The 17744-nt window shown below is 37.8% G+C and overlaps 1 protein-coding gene across 1 annotated transcript; it reads left to right on the top strand.

Moving 5' to 3' along the window:
- The first annotated feature begins 4588 nt into the window (after positions 1-4588).
- On the top strand, positions 4589-14603 carry Il1a (interleukin 1 alpha). Its single transcript, XM_090336093.1, has 7 exons — positions 4589-4618; positions 5261-5315; positions 6231-6279; positions 7667-7895; positions 9418-9591; positions 11016-11140; positions 13369-14603. Exons 2-7 carry the CDS (start codon positions 5269-5271, stop codon positions 13567-13569), a joined length of 825 nt encoding a protein of 274 aa, XP_090192219.1. The 5' UTR covers positions 4589-4618; positions 5261-5268; the 3' UTR covers positions 13570-14603.
- The last annotated feature ends 3141 nt before the right edge of the window (positions 14604-17744 follow it).

Raw genomic sequence — 17744 nt, forward strand, 5'->3', positions numbered from 1 at the left:
AATTCTCCATGTGCTCTTGGGATAGGCTTTCCCTCCAAGTTTGCTTTCTCTATAATCAGAATTTAAATCAGATAGCCACCTCCTTCCCACCCCCGCACCCCGACCATGTGCCCTTCTCTAATATATAATTCTAGGACTTTCAGTAAACTAAGACAAAGCAGAGGAAGAAATACAAAAGCAGTTTAAAAGCAATTTTCAGTGGAGAAAGGAATCTATAGTAAGACAAAGAGAAATCCTTATGGTTAAGTATAGACACTGGTATTTGAATTCCATTTCCACAACTTACAGCATTACAACCTTGGCCTGATGGCTTAATTTCTCAATAATCTGAGTCCTCTTCTATAAAAATGTGATAAGATTACTTACCTCACAGGTCTGATGAGAATAAATGAGATAACATAGTATAACACCTGAAATGTAGAAGGCTATTATGTTAAATCCTTTCCTCCTTCCTAACTGTTACCCGATTAAAAGACAGATTATAATTACATAGAGCAGGAATTGATAGTAAAGCCTCCATTACCTCTCAAGTGATGATCTATGCATGCTTTACTCCACAGAAGAGGCATTACATCATCTGAAAAGGGATGTATCTATTCCTCAGCATAAAGAAAGCCTTAGTTCTATGACCCTTCAGTTCTGCCAACAGCAAATCTTTTGTAAAATGATTTAGCATTTGCACAGACATTACACACAATCTCCTGTATACTTTAAATTATTTCTAGACTACTTACAATACCTAACACATTGAAAATGCTAGTAACGTATCATTTAGGGGATAATGACCAGAAAATACTCTGTCTTCTTTAAACAGGTCTAGTTTTAAGAATATTTTCAATCTGTAGCTGGTTAAATCTAGCGGTACAGAACTCATGGATGTGAAGGGCTAAATTTCTCCCAGAAAATTCACAGAAGAGGGGTTTTTGTCCCCCTCATCGGTGCATTCAGGTAACTTCTGTCACATCCAACTGCACACCTTTTTAAAGTTCTTCCCAAAGATACTTAAAATCATTTTCTATCCTCAATGACAAGACTGTGCCTAAATAAAAGCCAGATTCCACTGCCAAACATGGATGTACTCCACTATACCAGTCACCTTTACTCTGTTTTCTGTATATCACAGGGGAAAAAAAGAAATTTTATTGGGAAAAAAATAGGGGGAAATCTTTCAAATCTTTTTTTTTCTGGTCTTGGGGCTCAAACTCAGGACCTGAGTGGTGACCCTGATCTTCTTTTTTTCATCTATTTTTTATTGTAATTAATAGAAGGGTTACATCATATTTGCCAGATAGATGGTGCATTAATTCCCATACATTGATACCCTTTCTCATGTCTTGGTCCCCATTTCCCTCCCTCCCACCCCCGCCCTTCATCTTGTTCCCCCCCCCCCCCCCCCCGTTCCCTATCTAATTTCAGATAACCAAATACAAATATATCCGAAACCCCTGATCTTCTTTGTGCTCAAGGCTAGCACTCTACCACTTGAGCCACAACACCATTTCTGGCTTCTTCTGAGTAGTTTATTAGAGATAAGGGACTCACGACTTTTCTGCTTGGACTGGCTTGGAACAGTCATCCTCAGATCTCAGCCTCCTGAGTAACTAGGATTAAAGGTGTAAGTCACCAGGCCCCGGCTTATCTCTTTTATTTTTTAAGGCCTTCAGGATGATCCTTTCCATTGATGGTGATGGGAGATTCAAGAAGTGTCAGCATGCAGTGGAAAAAGAAGAGAAGAGTTGAAATCCGACTACCATGACTATGTCTGCTAGGTTGTATGACCTTAGATTGGTCATTTAACCCTCTCACAAAGTTTTCAGCAATAAAGGGGAGAGTAATTATTATTTCTAGGGTCCATGCAGAGCTAAAATGAGCACTCTTTATCAACTCTAAAGTAATTATCACATTAAAGACATCACTAAGACCTTTTAGATCCATAACCTCTGGGCTTATACAACATGCCCACTCATCTACAGTTCTCTCTCTCTCTCTCTCTCTCTCTCTCTCTCTCTCTCTCTCTCTCTCTCTCTCTCTCTCTCTCTCTCTCTCTCTCTTCTCTCTGTCTGTCTCTTCTCTGTCTCTGTCTCTGTCTCTGTCTCTCTCTGTCTCTCTCTGTCTCTCTCTGTCTCTCTCTTTCTCTCTCTCTCTCTCTCTCTCTCTCTCTCTCTCTCTCTCTCTCTCTCTCTCTCACACACACACACACACACACACACACACACACACACACACACACACCCGTGTTCAGGAAAGCCTTGCTCAAGCTTTCGTCCCTTTCCTACGTCCCCTGAAGGACTGTTTAGTAACCTTTATCCACTCATAGAAAAACATGCTTCCTGCAAAGAAAGTCAGGACTTTTCACTCTCTGAACCTCACCCACCCTATTGTTCTTTAAACCATTTTTCAAGACAGTCATGTGAAGGAAAAGGTTGAGCCACATGCTCATCTTGGTTGTCTGTTTCTTAACCAAACTCTCCTTGAGAAATTCAACAACCACATCTGGGGAATTCTCTACAACAGAGGAATGAAGATGGGGCCAGGCTGGGTGTTTCTACAGATGGTGGAACCAAGGGTGTTTTCCTGGATTGCCAAAGAGGTACAATGTATTGTTCCCAGAAATTATCTTCAGGATTCGAATGGCGGCCTTCATCTGAAAATATCCTCACTGCAGAAGTTTTCAAACCACTCTGCTTCTGCGAATTAGGCTGTTAAAATTATGACTATACAGGTTCCCAAGTGACTGAAGCCATCATTAGTATTGTTATTATTTTTGTTTACTAGCATCTCCATAGCAGCCCATGTTCACAATGTACTTTGTAATTCTTAATTGGTAATAGTCCTCAAAAATGCCCAGGAGGCAGAGGGGCTGAACCAGAATTAATTAATATTCTGTGTTAGCTGTAGAAGAACAGAAAAGTACAGGGTTGTTTTGGGGCTGCCTTCACTAGTCCAGCCCGAGACACCCAAGCTTCAGCTCAATCTGACTCTGTACTTACATTGCCTATACCTAGGATACCTCTTAGTTCCCCGGCTCTATTTTTTTAATCACTCTCATAACACAGGAAGCCCATTCTCAGCAACAAAATCAGAATCACATTTTTACCTGTGGAATATACCTCAATAATCATCTAACTGACTGTATTATTTACCTGTAAGTGGGACCAGAGAGAATATTGAACTCCTACAAGCTGCTTTCCTAGTGTTTCAACTTGGTTTGGTTTTTATGTCATGTCTTAGTGCCTTGCCTTTCTCTCTTTATAACTTTTTTTTTCTTCCTCCTGTTTCCTTCACTTAAAATTTGTGTAGTTAAAGTCCCAAAGAGGAAACCTGCAGCATTGATTTGCTAAATCTGGAGCTCTATCACCTGAAATAGATTGGCCTCAGGATGTGAAAAAAAAAAACTTTAAAAGTAATGATCCAGAAACAATAATGCGGTGTCACATATCTTGTGTCTCTCTAATCTCCATTATTAAACTGGCTCCTGACTGAGGTTTTTCCCATACCTCTCCCAAGAGCTATCTTCATACAATTGGCATTTGTCCTAAGGAACGCTAAACCTTTTTTTTTTTTCTTTTTTGCCAGTCCTGGGTCTTGAACTTGACGGCTCTACCATTTGAGCCACAGCACCACTTCCAGCCTTTTCTGAGTAGGTATTGGAGATGACTCTCGTGGACTTTCCTGCCCAGGCTGGCTTTGAACCATGATCCTCACATCTCAGCCTCCTGAGTAGGTAGGATTATACTTGTCTATAAGCTCAAGTAGAATAACACTTTATTGTACTAGGACTAGGGCTGAGAACTCTCTCCCAGAGATCTCTCACTTCTGAAGGAAATATGTTGATACTATTCAGAGGAATAAGAACATTCCTTTCCTCTCCCCTATCTAGACCTATCATGATGTTATCATTTCAGATGCAGATAAGCTACCGTATGTTTTTGTTTGTTTTCAGTTTTTTATTGTGATCAATAGAAGGGTTACATTATATTCACCAGATAGAAGGTGCATCACTTCACAAACATTGATACCCTTTTTCATGAATGGTCCCCATTTCCCTGCCACTGTATGTTTTAATCAAGCAATTCTCTCACTACAGGAAAAACTAAAGGCTCATGTTCCTCTAAAATTCCACTCCATAGGTGCCAGAGACTGCTAGCTCTTCGGTCAGTTCACAAATAGCTCTGAGGCACAATAAACAAATTAAATAAGCTACAAGCTACTGAATGTTTCTCCAGCTCTATTCATCTCTAATTCTGATTTGGGTATTCCCCCCTCCTTCTTTCTCTATCACATTTTTTTTAAATTTGATAAACTGTTCTGCTGCTTTTCCTTTTTTGTAAGACCACATGTTTATAACTCTATAGATAGAGTAAACAATAAATAAATGAGCTAAGTTACTAACTCCTGGCATCTATGCACACATTAAAATTTCCAGATATATAGTCTGTCATTATTCTGGCTACTACCAGGTTAAATGAACATTTAAAAATGCAAAGCTAAACTATTTCCTGTAAATTTCCCCATGACGCACTTATGGCCACACCTACTTGACCGAGAATAATAAAAGACTGACTCAGGCAGTCTCCAAGCAGAGGGAGTCATTACTCTAGCACTTGAGTCGGCAAAGGTACTGTCCTTATCACAATTCTGGCTTTGAAAATCTCTTCTGCTTTGCCTGTTTGCTTTCTTCCCTCAAACCACCTTCGGGAAACGTCTAACTCCTTCCTTTTTCTTCTTCTCTTGTCTTTCTCTGAGTTGGTATATGAGCTAGACGCAGCCGGATTTCAGAGAATGACTCTCTTACCTTATAAACTGGGAACTGAGGCAGCCAAACAGGATTCCTGTGAGGGCTCCATGGGTACAGCCATGTCCTCTGGAGAGACGCCCTACTACACAGAACTGCTGTAACTTAGAAATTTTCCAGCTCTTTCTTGCCTCTGTGTAAGGCGCATACCTCATTATTGTCATCTTTATTTTTCTCGTAACCTGTCCAAGTATTGATGGAATGTCTACCATGTACATTGGGCATGTGTGAAACATCAAGAGAGCTAGAACATGCTAAAAGAAGTACACAGGTATTAGAGATGCATATAAAAAGTATGCAAGTGAGTGAGGAGGACAAGAACAGGGAAAAGGTCACTTGTGGGTTAAGTGAGTCAATAAAAATGCTCAAGAAGCGCGAAGTAAAACTCTTTGCTTGGTAGGCTGCCCTACCAAGAGCTTCTCTGGAGGGGGCTGCACTGATAGCTACTGTTATTCTCTGTTGTAGAAGTCAAGATGGCAAAAGTTCCAGACCTGTTTGAAGACCTGAAGAATTGTTACAGGTAAGGAACCTCTTCTAGCTCTTGTGATTTAATAAAGGATTCAAGGCTCATTAGAATCTAGACTAGGAGGTACAGTGATAGACCTAAAGTAGGGCTGGCAAATACTATAGAAATACACACTGGCTCTGAAATTAGAGCAGATTCATAAAAGATTCTGGATAACGAAGCAGCCAGGATTAAGTTGAGATTGCCAGGAGATAAATATTGTAGAAGTCTCATTTTTGAGGTGTGTTGAACACAACCTGACTGTTACTATTGACTTAGACACTCTCCATTGAGTTCCCATGCTTAAATAGAGCAATCAAGTTTTAATAGACTGCCTAAGGGACAAATCTGTTAGGAAAACATTATCCCAAAATCAGGGAGGATGAAATGGCTCCATAGCAATTAGGCTTAGGCTACACATAATCGATCCACATTCAGATACAGCAAAAAGAGAAATGAATGAAAAGTAGAAAATAAACAATATTTGCAGTTAACACAATACTTCCATAACCTCCCAACATATGTTGATACATCGATGGTTGCCAGAATACTTTACCAAATATGAATCATTATATATGCTTTGGTGAATATATGGAAGCAATGTCTAACAGGTCTTATGTGTTATTTCAAAGTATTTCTGTTCTCTTAAGGAGTTTAACTCTTTTCTTGGAAATTCAGTTAAAGCTCTTCAAGTTGTTAGCCAAGCCAGTTTTTATAGGTAAAGCACAAAAAAGAACAAGGCTCATTTTAATTATTCATTCCAAATCAGCAAAGTATGAATTATTGTATATATGTGAAAATATAGAAGTCCTTAATTTACAAAGATTATGAATGTGTGTAAACCAGAGCTATTGTGTTCACTAAAATATAATGTCTGATGACTACTATGAAACAACAAACACAATGACATTCTGATTATTTTTCTGACAGTGAAAGTGAAGAATACAGTTCTGCTGTTGAACATAACTCTCTGAATCAGGTAAGTAAATGCCTGCCTGCATTATGGGTCTGCTTTCTGTACCTGAAGTTCCTTTGCTAAAAGAGCACATCAATGAATTCTTTAGATAATTTTTTCTCTCACTAGAGATCCAGAGAACCACATTTCCTCATTATCAAGGAGACCACTTGCCTCTCCACACTAGTATTTGAGGGCATTCTTCATGCTCATCTGTTCCAGGACAGAGCAAAACTAATCTGAAACTCTGAGGAATCTTTGTGTCAGGTCACTTTCCAATATTAGTTATGCCTTCCTGAGACAGCTCCTTTACCAGAAATCTGTCTCTTAGCATGATGTGCTATAGTCTGATAGCAGTACCAGAGGTTAGAGGTAACTCTCCATACCTACCAGCTCATAAAGCTGAGGAAGAAGAAGCAGATCAATTGAGTGTCAGAAATTTGCAGGTACTCGACAACCTGTTAACTTTATGTGTCTGCAGCACTGGCTTTTCAAGTTATTCCCAAATACGCCACCAGTCGCTCCTGCCTGTAATCATAGCTACTCAGGAGACTGCGATCTGAGGGTTGCAGTTCAAAGCCAACCCAAGCAATAAAGTCCACAACACTCTATCTCCAATTAACCACCAAAATCTAGAAGTGGAGTTGTGGTTCAAGTGAATGCTATCCTTGAGTACAGAAGCTCAGAAACAGTGCCCTAGCCATTAGTTCAAGTCCAAGAACCAGTACCAAAAAAAAAGCTATTCTCAGAGAATACCATCCTAGACCTCTATGTAGGATGAGGTCGTAGGATCCTCACAGATGCGCTAATCCCTTGTATTCCATGGCATAATACTTCCAGATAACCTGCACACATCCTGTAGTATACTTTTAATCATCTCTACATTACTCATAGTACTAGAAATGATAAGAAATCCATGGAAATCATTACTGTATTGATTAGGAAATAATGACAAACATCTGTACATATCCAAGACAGTCACAATACAGTTTTTCCAAGTATTTTCAACCTGAGGTTGGGTAAATCAAAAGATACACAGCTCTTGGCTAGAGAAGGCAAAAAGCATTTCTAAAGTGTTTTGCTAGTAACCAAGTTGACGGATTTTGAGTACCTCTTGAGGGGAAACTCATGAAAAGCTACCATTTACTAAGATTATTTATTAGTATGGCATTGCAATACCCAAAGATATTTTTGAGCCTGAAGATGGACGAAAAAGTCTTCTAAGAAATCACATGCTTTCAGGGATATCCAGGGAAGTTAGAAAGGAAGGAAAAAGAACCCACAAGATCATTACCCAAGACTAGAATGAAGTTCCTTCTCTATGTCTGGTAGCTACAGCTCCTACTGAAGCAAGAGTCGTCATGCTATGACCATAAGCGAGTCTCTTAGTTTTCATTTGCCTTCTTCCCAGAAATCCTTCTATGAAGCAACCTATGAACCACGTCATGAGAATTGCATGGATAAATTTATGTCTCTGAGCACTTCTGAAACCTCTAAGACTTCCAAGCTTACTCTCGGTGATGGCTTGGTAGTGGTAGCAAAATCGAGCAATGGGAAGATTCTGAAGAAAAGATGGCTGAGTTTAAATCAGACCCTCACTGATGATGACCTGGAGGCGATTAACAATGATGGAGAAGAAGGTAAGTAGTCAAACACCACAAAAGCCTTGTTTTTCAGTTGTATGTGTATACGTGTGTGCACGCACATACACATGCATCAGTCCTGCGGTTTGAACTCAGGGCCAGTTTCTGTCCCTGAGATTTTTTTGCTCAAAGCTAGCACTATCACTTGAGCCACAGCTCCACTTGCTGCTTTTCTAGACTCATTTTTGGCCTCATTGTTATAGTCTTGACAGTCTTTCAGGAGAAAGTTGTTCTCCATTCTTTTAGTAGAGGCCTTTATATAAGCCTCCTTAGTCATGTGACTTCATCTTTCTGTGCATCATTATTCTCTAATCAGAATGTCTATGTCACTGAATAGTTGCAAAGATTAAATGAGTCTACACTTCCAAACTTCTAGACTAGACTAATGGCTATATACAGTAATTGTTCAAGAACTCTTACCTGTATTATTACTAATACCTTTATTAAAATTACCAATACTATTTATTAATTGCTATATAATATCCATAAACATGGTAACAATCATAGATTCTCATTTTTACATATGAGGAAACAAAGCTCAATGAGATAAGTAATTACCTTGGAGAGACTCACATATCTAATTCAGCTCCAACAATGAAAACTATGGTTTTCTTCTACACTTTTATCATACACCTCCGCATGATAGCACTTTAAGATAGTACCTAAAAAATCATATACCTAGAGGTTTTAAGATAGAGCATAAAAGTACTCATTTGCTATGTAGAATTTATGGTGATACTGTGATATGTTCCTTTGGTCTTTTCTGACCTTAAACACATACATGCAGACACATGTGCACACACACACATGTATACAGGCTTAACGGTATTAAGAATACATTGTGCAAATCTTATACCCAGCTTTTTCCACTCAGCAATATACTGAGAAATCTTTCAGAGTTGTTTTTCACCATTTTATGGATAAGTTTTCACTTCTGATTTCTGTTATTGTTCATTTCCTTAGACTAGTCAGTGAAGATATTATTCAATTTCAAAGACTTTGGAAGCAACTGATACATGTAATTTTCCAGAAAGATGGTAGATGATACCCTCAATATACATATACATCTACTACATATGTGATATTTTTATGTTTCAAAAATATTTATATAGTATATAATATTTTATGTATTTATATTTTTGCATAGTGTTTATATCACATAATACATAATTTATAATAATTATAATTTGTAATATATAGGATGTATAGAATATATTCATTTAGTTTAGATCATTTTTAATGTTTATTTTTATCTTAGTACATTCATTTGAAAATACAAATGGGGAATATTGGTAGTATTCCTTGCTGCTTAGAAACTTCCAAACAACCCAAAATAAGAAATTTGTACAAATAGTTTCTTTTTCCCATGTGTTTTTATTGTTATTATCTAGTTCCTGAGGAACTGATTTTAAAAGGAAGCAAAAAAACTCCCTTCTAGAGTTACTTCTTTCTTGTATTGAATGTGTATATTATCTGTTTGTACCTAGACATTAATCTGAATTTGTTATAACTCTTTTAGAAATCATTAGGCCCCGGTCAGCATCTCATATCTTCCAGAGCAATGTCACGTACAAATATGTGAGGATTATTAAACAACAATTCGTCCTGAATGATGCCATCAATCAAAGTATAATCCGAGACACATCCGGTCAATATCTCAGGGCTGCTTCAGTCAATAATTTAGAATATGAAGGTAAATGACCAACGTATCAATCTTATTTCCTTTTATTTATTTATTTCAATCTTTTTTCTTTAAGAGCATAAACCTCTCTACATCCTTCGCAATTCTTCATTCTCAGAGAATGAAACCTGTCACCCTTCCTAGATAAAACCAGATATATCATCCAGATGCACAAATCCAGCAAGAGCTCTTTGCTTTGTGAGCACCACAGGGAGGTGGACCATAAAGCTTTCTCATCTATCTCCTTCATTCCTATAGTCTCACATCCTGAGTTTTAACAGAAATATTGAATGATTTAGTCAAATTTATCCAGAAGCCATTGAGGATTCATCACTCTTCAAAAGAAAAATCTGATAACCAAACATATAAATACTATCAAACTAAAAAGAACTTCAATATCTTTGATGACAAAACAGCCAATTAACTCCAATCCCTTGTGAAGAAAGTTAGGGGTGAAAACTTTTTGTCATGCAAATCCAATTTTCATGGGCAGGCTATGTCATTCAATACACAAAAGGACATTCAAATATCCAAAGAGACAGCTATGCAATAAGCAAAGCAAGATTCCTTCTGTTTTAGGTACACTGCAGTTACCATCCTTCTATTCTACAATTCAAATTATTTTATCTTCTATTTTCCTACCTACATGATTTCCCATGATTTCCAACATGTTGAGTTACACACACACACACACACACACACACACACACACACACAGAGATACTTTTACTTTATTTTCTTCCTATTTTCTCTCCATTTTCTTACTATTTTGAATGGTACTAGGGTGTTTAAGAGTGTGGCTATATTCGTAGTATGTGTTTGTTATAAGTAGTTCCATTGTAGACACTGTTTCATTTATAAATGTGAATATATAATATGTTTTATATATAATTGTTTTTCTCTCTTAGAGTGTATCTTTAGATCATATCCTCAAGTGAATCTTCTGGATCAATAAGGATAAATAATTTTCTAGCCCATATTAAGCATTTTTTTCTCAGGGAAACTGAACTACTTTCATGTGGATATGGCTACTCTCAAAATGTCCTTAAGTTATTATGAACTTACAAACTAATCAACTTCAGGATCATATCCCACTAATGTCACTACAATAAATTCAACAAATACTTATGCAGTCCCTAGGCATCCTGTCAACATAGAAAACTCTAAAACTATTAACTAAGTATTTACCTGTCTAGATAATGCAGCAATCATTGTGAAGAATGCATAGATGTACAGAAGAATGCATAGATGTACAGATGTATGCATATATACACAAACACATATATACATATGCATGCATATACATTCATAAACATACATATACATGTGCATATGTGTATATACATATACATGTGTATAAATGCACTCAGTATAAGCCTTGGATTTTTATTCCAATACAATGGATTATTGATTTTTTTGGCTCTTCTCTTTGACAGTGAAATTTGACATGGGTTCCTACTTACCAGTAACAGAGGATTCTAAACTTCCTGTGACTCTAAGAATCTCAAAAACTCGACTGTTTGTGAGTGCTCAAGATGAAGACCAGCCTGTGTTGCTGAAGGTCAGTTCTCTTCTGGATCTAACCTAACCTCATTTATATCTGATTGGTATAAACAATCCAATATGCAGATTCCCCTAACAGAGTGACACAGTCCTCTTTCCTTCCTACAAAAGCCCCATCTGCCCTTCTAACCCCAGTCTGACCAATCTGAAGTAATCCTAGGAAGAATCAAGAAGAAAAGACAACAGAGGTGACAGAGGAAAATAAATAAAACGGACTTCTTACTTCTCTCTCCTTGCCCTGTCTGACCCTATCGAGTTAAACTCCATCCCAAGACATCCATTTATTTTGTTTGGTTGGGCCTGGGCGCTGTCCCTGAGCTCTTCAGCTCAAAAGCTACCGCCCTACCCCTGGGGCTGGGCTTTGTCCCTGAGCTCTTCAGCTCAAGGCTACTGCCCAACCCCTTGAGCAACAGTGCCACTTCTGGTTTTCTGGTGCTTAATTGGAGATAAGAGTGTCACGGACTTTAGTGCCTGGGCTGGCTTTGAACCACAATCCTCAGCCTCCTGTGTAGCTAAGATTACAGGCGTGAGCCACCGCACCTGGCTAAGAGCTTTTATTTTTTATGCCTAGTGCCAGCAGCTCTGGAGACAGTGTGAGTCAAAGCCCCTAGCCTTGTGGAACTTTGTCCTCTTGGGCCACCCACAATAGACAAGACAATCAACAAAAAGTATAAGATGCTATAAAAGAAAGTGAACAGGATATTAAGACAGATAAAAGTTACTGAGAATTACTTATATGGAGTAGCAAAAACAGAGCTCCCTGAATAATGAGAGTTGCTGACAGAGGAAATAGGGAGGTTGAGCTTCCTAAACAGAGGACTTAATTGCACCCAGCCTCTAAAGTTTTATGAGCTCAAAAGCTAGCTGCAAAGGACAGAAGGAGAACAACTCTTGGAGCTGGAGTATTGTGAGAAGAAAAGATAAGCAAAGCTTGTAGAGATTGCATTTGGAATTCCTGAGAGTTCATGAACAGCTTGACAAGATTTCAGACAATGTAATGTCCTAGCCTTACTTGTATTTCTTAAAAGGGGAATCAGTCTAGAAGGAAGCTAATAGAAAAAGCAGGGAGTCATGTGGTGAGGTCCTGACTATAATCATGGCAGGAGGGTTAAGGAAAATAAAGAAGAGCAGTAGGGTAAAGAAAGTGCTGGGCTGGGAATTTGGCCTAATGGTAGAGTGTTTGCCTAGCATACATAAAGGCCCTGGTTCGATTCCTCCATACCACGTACATAGAAAAAAGCTAGAAGTGGTGCTGTGGCTCTAGTGGTAGCGCATCAGCCTTGAGAAAGCCCAAGGAAATGTTCAGACCCTGAGTTCAAGTCCCAAGACTGGCAAAAAAAAAAGTGCTATTTATACCTTTATACCTTTATACCTTAGAACTAGAACCAACGAGAAGAGGAGAATGCTTGCTGAGATGGCAAAACCTAGGAGAGGAAAACATTTGGGGAATAAAATTCTTATTGACATTGATTTAGGAAGGTTACATTTCAAAAATTACAAAGAAACATCTCAATACCAAAGGTGAAATCTGTTTTTCCATGAAAGCTTTTTAAAATTCTATTCTTAGTCACACACATGCATACATACATCTTAATGCTCAAGATTTGACATAAATGTAGAATTAAATGTCATCTAAGAACTATATTGTTTTCCCAAATGTACAATTTATACATTTACTTACATGTCAAAATGTTTAGAGGGGAGCCAGAAGCATAGCTTTGTGGTAGAGTGCTTGCTTAACCTATACAAAGCCCTGGGTTTGATTTCTAGGTATCACATACACAGAAAAAAAAAAGCTGAAAGTGGCACAGTGGCTTAAGTGGCAGAGTGCTAGCCTTGAGCAAAATGTGTCCAAGGACAGTGCCCAAGCCCTGAGTTCAAGCCCCAGCAAAAAAACAAAAATAAATAAATACAAAACAATGTCTAGAGTGCTCAGATTTGATGCAAAATACTATCTGTCATATCAAAGGCAAAACACATTTCAGCTCACTAAAATATTAGTGTCATTGGCAATTTTTGTGCTTTAGTAATATGTCTCTCTAAAGTAATCTAGTCTGATGTAGCTAACAGGCTAATGCCTGATGAATGAATGAATGACCATCACAACCAAGTCATAGGCCTACAATGCTTTTTTGCTCAAGAAGGGAAAATTCCGGGAGAGTGTGTTTCACTTCTTTTTCCAGCATCTTCTTTTCCTATAACAGATTTCGATTCTCTTTATCTTAGGAGATGCCTGAAACACCAAAAATGATCACAGGGAATGATAACAGCCTCCTCTTCTTCTGGGAAACGCAGGGATCTAAGAACTACTTCACATCCGCCGCCCATCCGGAGTTATTCATTGCCACAAATGAAGAAAGCCTGGTGCACATGGCAAAGGGGCTGCCCTCTATCACAGACTTTGACATATCAGAAAGCCAGCCTTAGCTCTCACATCCTCTCACTTGTGAAGTGTTGACCATCTGTATGTACCATGTACATGAAGAAGTCAAATTCTGTATTCTTAGTCATTGGCTGAGCATGTGCTGAGTCTTTGGAATTCCAGATGAATATTTACCCTCTTTGTAAGAGAACAAGGTCTAATAGAACCAACACTAACATATAATGTTATTTGTTATTTAAAGAACACCCTATACTTTGTATGGTACCAATGATTATAATTATTATTTTTCATAACACTCTCAAAGTTTAGATCTACTATGACAACCAAAAGGACTCTACCATATTGCTAAAGGATAAGAAAACTTAAAAATATGTACAATAGCAATTGGAAAGAGAAGGCGGAAGTTTATTCCAACTGTGTGCTTTCTGCTCCTAAGTTACTAATGGGCTCTGACTCAAATAACTTAACTTTCCCGGACCTTAATTTTCAGAAGAGAGAGATAATATCCATATATAGTTCTTGCCTTAATCATTTTTTATGCCAGTGAGGTAATTTTAGTAAAATAAGTACCTCTTGAAACTGAGCCTCAAGATGATAAACCATGGAATGTTATTTTTAAATATTTATATATGTATGTGTTATTTATAAATATATTTAAGATAATTATAGTTATTGTATTTATGGAAGCTCCTGGACTCCTCCAAGGATGGCCAAGCATTCTCAAGAGCAAAGTTTTACAGGCTGAGTGAATTAGATGTACTTATACCGAGACACGGAGGGCCAGATCATGCTTTTCCTATAACTGTGAGGCATGTATTCTAGAATCCTTTAAATTGTGATCATATATTTAAATTATTTACTTTCTTTTACTCATCTGTCCTTAAATTTGCTGTTACATTTTTAAATCATTCCACTTGAACTGCAGCTACGTAAAATGGAAGGAATGATTCTGGAAACAATCAAGTCACTGCTATCTAAACTTTCTTTTCTGGAATGTAACTGATATTTCTTCTGAGTTCTGAAAGATGTGATCAGATCATTGTGTTACATTACTATCAATAATGATGACAAAGATACTATTAGCAACGATAATTGAATAAAGTTTGCAACAAATTTGATCTAATGGTTATAGATTATCTTTTTGTTTGGGTTTTGGAGGAGTATTCTTTTTCTTTCTTTTTTCTTTTGTGAGAGGGTTATTTTGTGATTTTTCTGTCATCCTCATTCTCTGACAGCCCAACACATAGGAACAAATGGTAAAAGTTCACATAAAAACCTAATTGTAGTGTTAATTTTACTAAGCCAAACCAACATTTCATAGTTTTTCTTTCCCTTTCTGCTAACTGACATTACTCATAAATGATACTGAAAATGATAATATTTTCAAATTTTATACATATATATATGAACATACAAGTGTTCATATATAAACTCACACATACAGGATAAAACTATAAACAAGTAATGAGGCTAGGTACCAGTGGCTCACACCTATAATCCTAGGTACTCAAGAAGACTGAGCTGAGAATCCTGATCCAAAGCCAATCCATGTAGGAACATCTATAAAACTCTTAACTCCAATTAATCACCCCAAAAAAAGGCAGAAGAAGAGCTGTGGTTCAAGCGATAGAGTGTTAACATTAAGCAAAAGAATTCAGGGACAGTGCCCAGGCCCTGAGTTTAAGTCCCAGGACCAGTACAAAAATCATTAATAACAATAATAATAATGATGACGATAAGTCCATCTTGAAATCATGGCTATTAAGACATGGTGAACTGGAAACAATTTTGAATAAAAGGAACTTGTAATGAAATATGAACAATAAGTAAAAAGTAATCCAGGAAACGCATGAGCCAGTTTCCTGCTACTAAAAATTGAAGATTAAATGATAGGTGCTTCATCAATGTTTTTAGTGGAAATAAGAGTTACAGCTTTATGCATGTAATTGAAGCTACTGTCAAGATACATGAGTACACATGTATAATGGACAATGATAATGTACTTGGCATTTAGGACACATTAGAACTCACGTAGATTTGGAAGTAATATCTATGTAATACAAAAACATACATAAATAGAGAACAGAACCCACAACAAAGAGATAAAAGTATATGGTGAACACCCTTGGCTGTCCTTGAAGTTGCTTTTTTCCCTTTCATACTAACAAAATCCCAGGGGGCAGGGGTTGTTGGTTTTTTTATTTTTTTATTTTTTTGTTGGTCCTGGGACTTGAACTCTGGGCCTGGGCATTGTACCTGAGCTTTTCAACTCAAGGTGACTGCCCTATCCCTTGAACCACAGTGCCACTTCCGGTTTTCTGGTGATTAACTGGACACAAGAGTCTCACAGACGTTTTAGTGCTGGGGCTGTCTTTGAACCATGATCCTCAGATCTCAGCCTCCTGAGTAGCTAGGATTACAGGTATGAGCCACCGGGCTCAGCTCAAAATCCCAGTTTTATCCAGAAGTCTACATGTCCTCAAAGAATAAATCTAATTGGTTTAAATTCATATTTATTCTCTCCTCCCATGACCAATCTTATTTAATAAGCAGTCATACTGCTGGGGGATATAAAAGAGAGAGCTATGTAGAAGAAATTATTTTTTTCCTTCTTTCCTACCTATCTGAGATATCTTTGATGTGAATGTGGAGCTCAGAACTGTGGTAACCAGCTTGTAAAAACAGACCAAGCCTCTGAGGGAGGCAGAATGAAAGAAAAAAATGGATCACAATCACTGACAATTATCCTAAGAAACTACTTCCAACTTTTAAGAAGACAATGAATACCCATTGCTATCAAGACATTTTCAATTGATGTCAGTCAAATTCAGACAGAGTAGCACTGCACAGAGTCTCTGATTTCTGATATGTTTTACTCTGTTCTGTCTTAGAAGCCACTGTTTCACTAAGGCTTCCTTAACCCGAGTCAGGCTAGGATCGGTTTCTTTGATGTCCTTGAGGCTCAAGAAATTTTTTTTACCTGATCTGATAGAAGGCGAATCCTATCTTTAATTCCAAGATACAGAATCAAAAAGCTCTCCTCCCACTGAGTCACCTTCCTTGACATTTCAAAACATCTACACTTGAACTTTTAATGGTGACATAATTGTTGAAACAGCAGTAGTAATTATGGCAGGTATAAAGTATACTTGTATACCAACAGATACTTCTTGATTATATGGTGATGCTTTACCTGAATGCATTTTCCCATTTGTTGTTATCTTTCAAAAGGTTTGTCGTAAGAATCAGATATAATACTCAACAGGTGGTTAGTCCACCAATCCTAGAATGGGATTTCATTCCCTTCTTATTTTGAGTACCATGCTCCTGTTCAGACAGGAATGTGTGGTACACATTTCTGTACCACAAAGACAGCTGAAGATGGGCTATGTGCTGTCTCCTTAGGAAAATCTCCTGTCTTTGCTTTTAACCTTGTCTCTTTGGCATAGCGGGCAAATTGCTATTTCTGACATGTGAACTCTAGAATTTGGTCCTGGGATCAGATTCAGTGAGCTACATCAAGAAAAAAAACACACCCTCTAGGCCCAGGAGTTTGGCCTACTGGTTGAGTGTTTGCCTAGCATGTACAAAGGCCCAACTTCCATTCCTTGGTACCACATGCATAGAAAAAAGCCAGAAGTAGTGCTATAGCTCAAGTGGTAGAGCTCTACCCTTGAGAAAGCCCAAGGACAGTGCTCAGGTCCTGAGTTCAAGCCCCAGGACTAGCAAAAAAATAATAATAACCACCCTCCAGCCATTAGCCATTTTCAGCAAGATGACTCTGGACAAAAAGGAAGGATGGATTGATTCCCAGCAGCTGCTAGAATTACATTTCTCTGAGGTATTGTTCCTATTATTATTATTATTATTATTATTATTACTGTCTCACTTTGGCCAGCACCAGCAGACGTTTTTCCAATTATATTTTTTAATCTTATTATCAGGATGATGTCCAAAGTTTTTATGCCATCCAATCCTAGTTACCTTGAAGGAACTCCTGGAGTTTGGGCATGGGGTTGTTTATAATACAAACTAGCATCTGAATCACCTTCTTAATTGTTGGATATACTCCTGACTCTCTGATGAATGGCTTGACAAATTCAGTTAGTACATCTTACCCTCAGTGATCAACCAGGCATTTGCCTGTCATAGAAGTTTCCCTTTTAGCCAACGTGGTGGCTCATGCCTGGAATCCTAGCTACTCAGGAGGCTGAGATCT

Source organism: Megascapheus bottae, chromosome 7 (genome assembly GCF_031878675.1).
Source record: "Megascapheus bottae isolate mThoBot1 chromosome 7, mThoBot2.hap1, whole genome shotgun sequence".
NCBI classification, from domain to species: domain Eukaryota; kingdom Metazoa; phylum Chordata; class Mammalia; order Rodentia; family Geomyidae; genus Megascapheus; species Megascapheus bottae.

Excerpts from the sequence above, each read along its gene's own strand:
- Il1a (XM_090336093.1), top strand. The coding sequence starts at position 5,269 with ATGGCAAAAGTTCCAGACCTGTTTGAAGACCTGAAGAATTGTTACAG. Across the intron at positions 7,896-9,417 it reads TAACAATGATGGAGAAGAAG|AAATCATTAGGCCCCGGTCA; the intron begins GTAAGTAGTCAA and ends TAACTCTTTTAG. Across the intron at positions 9,592-11,015 it reads CAATAATTTAGAATATGAAG|TGAAATTTGACATGGGTTCC; the intron begins GTAAATGACCAA and ends TCTCTTTGACAG.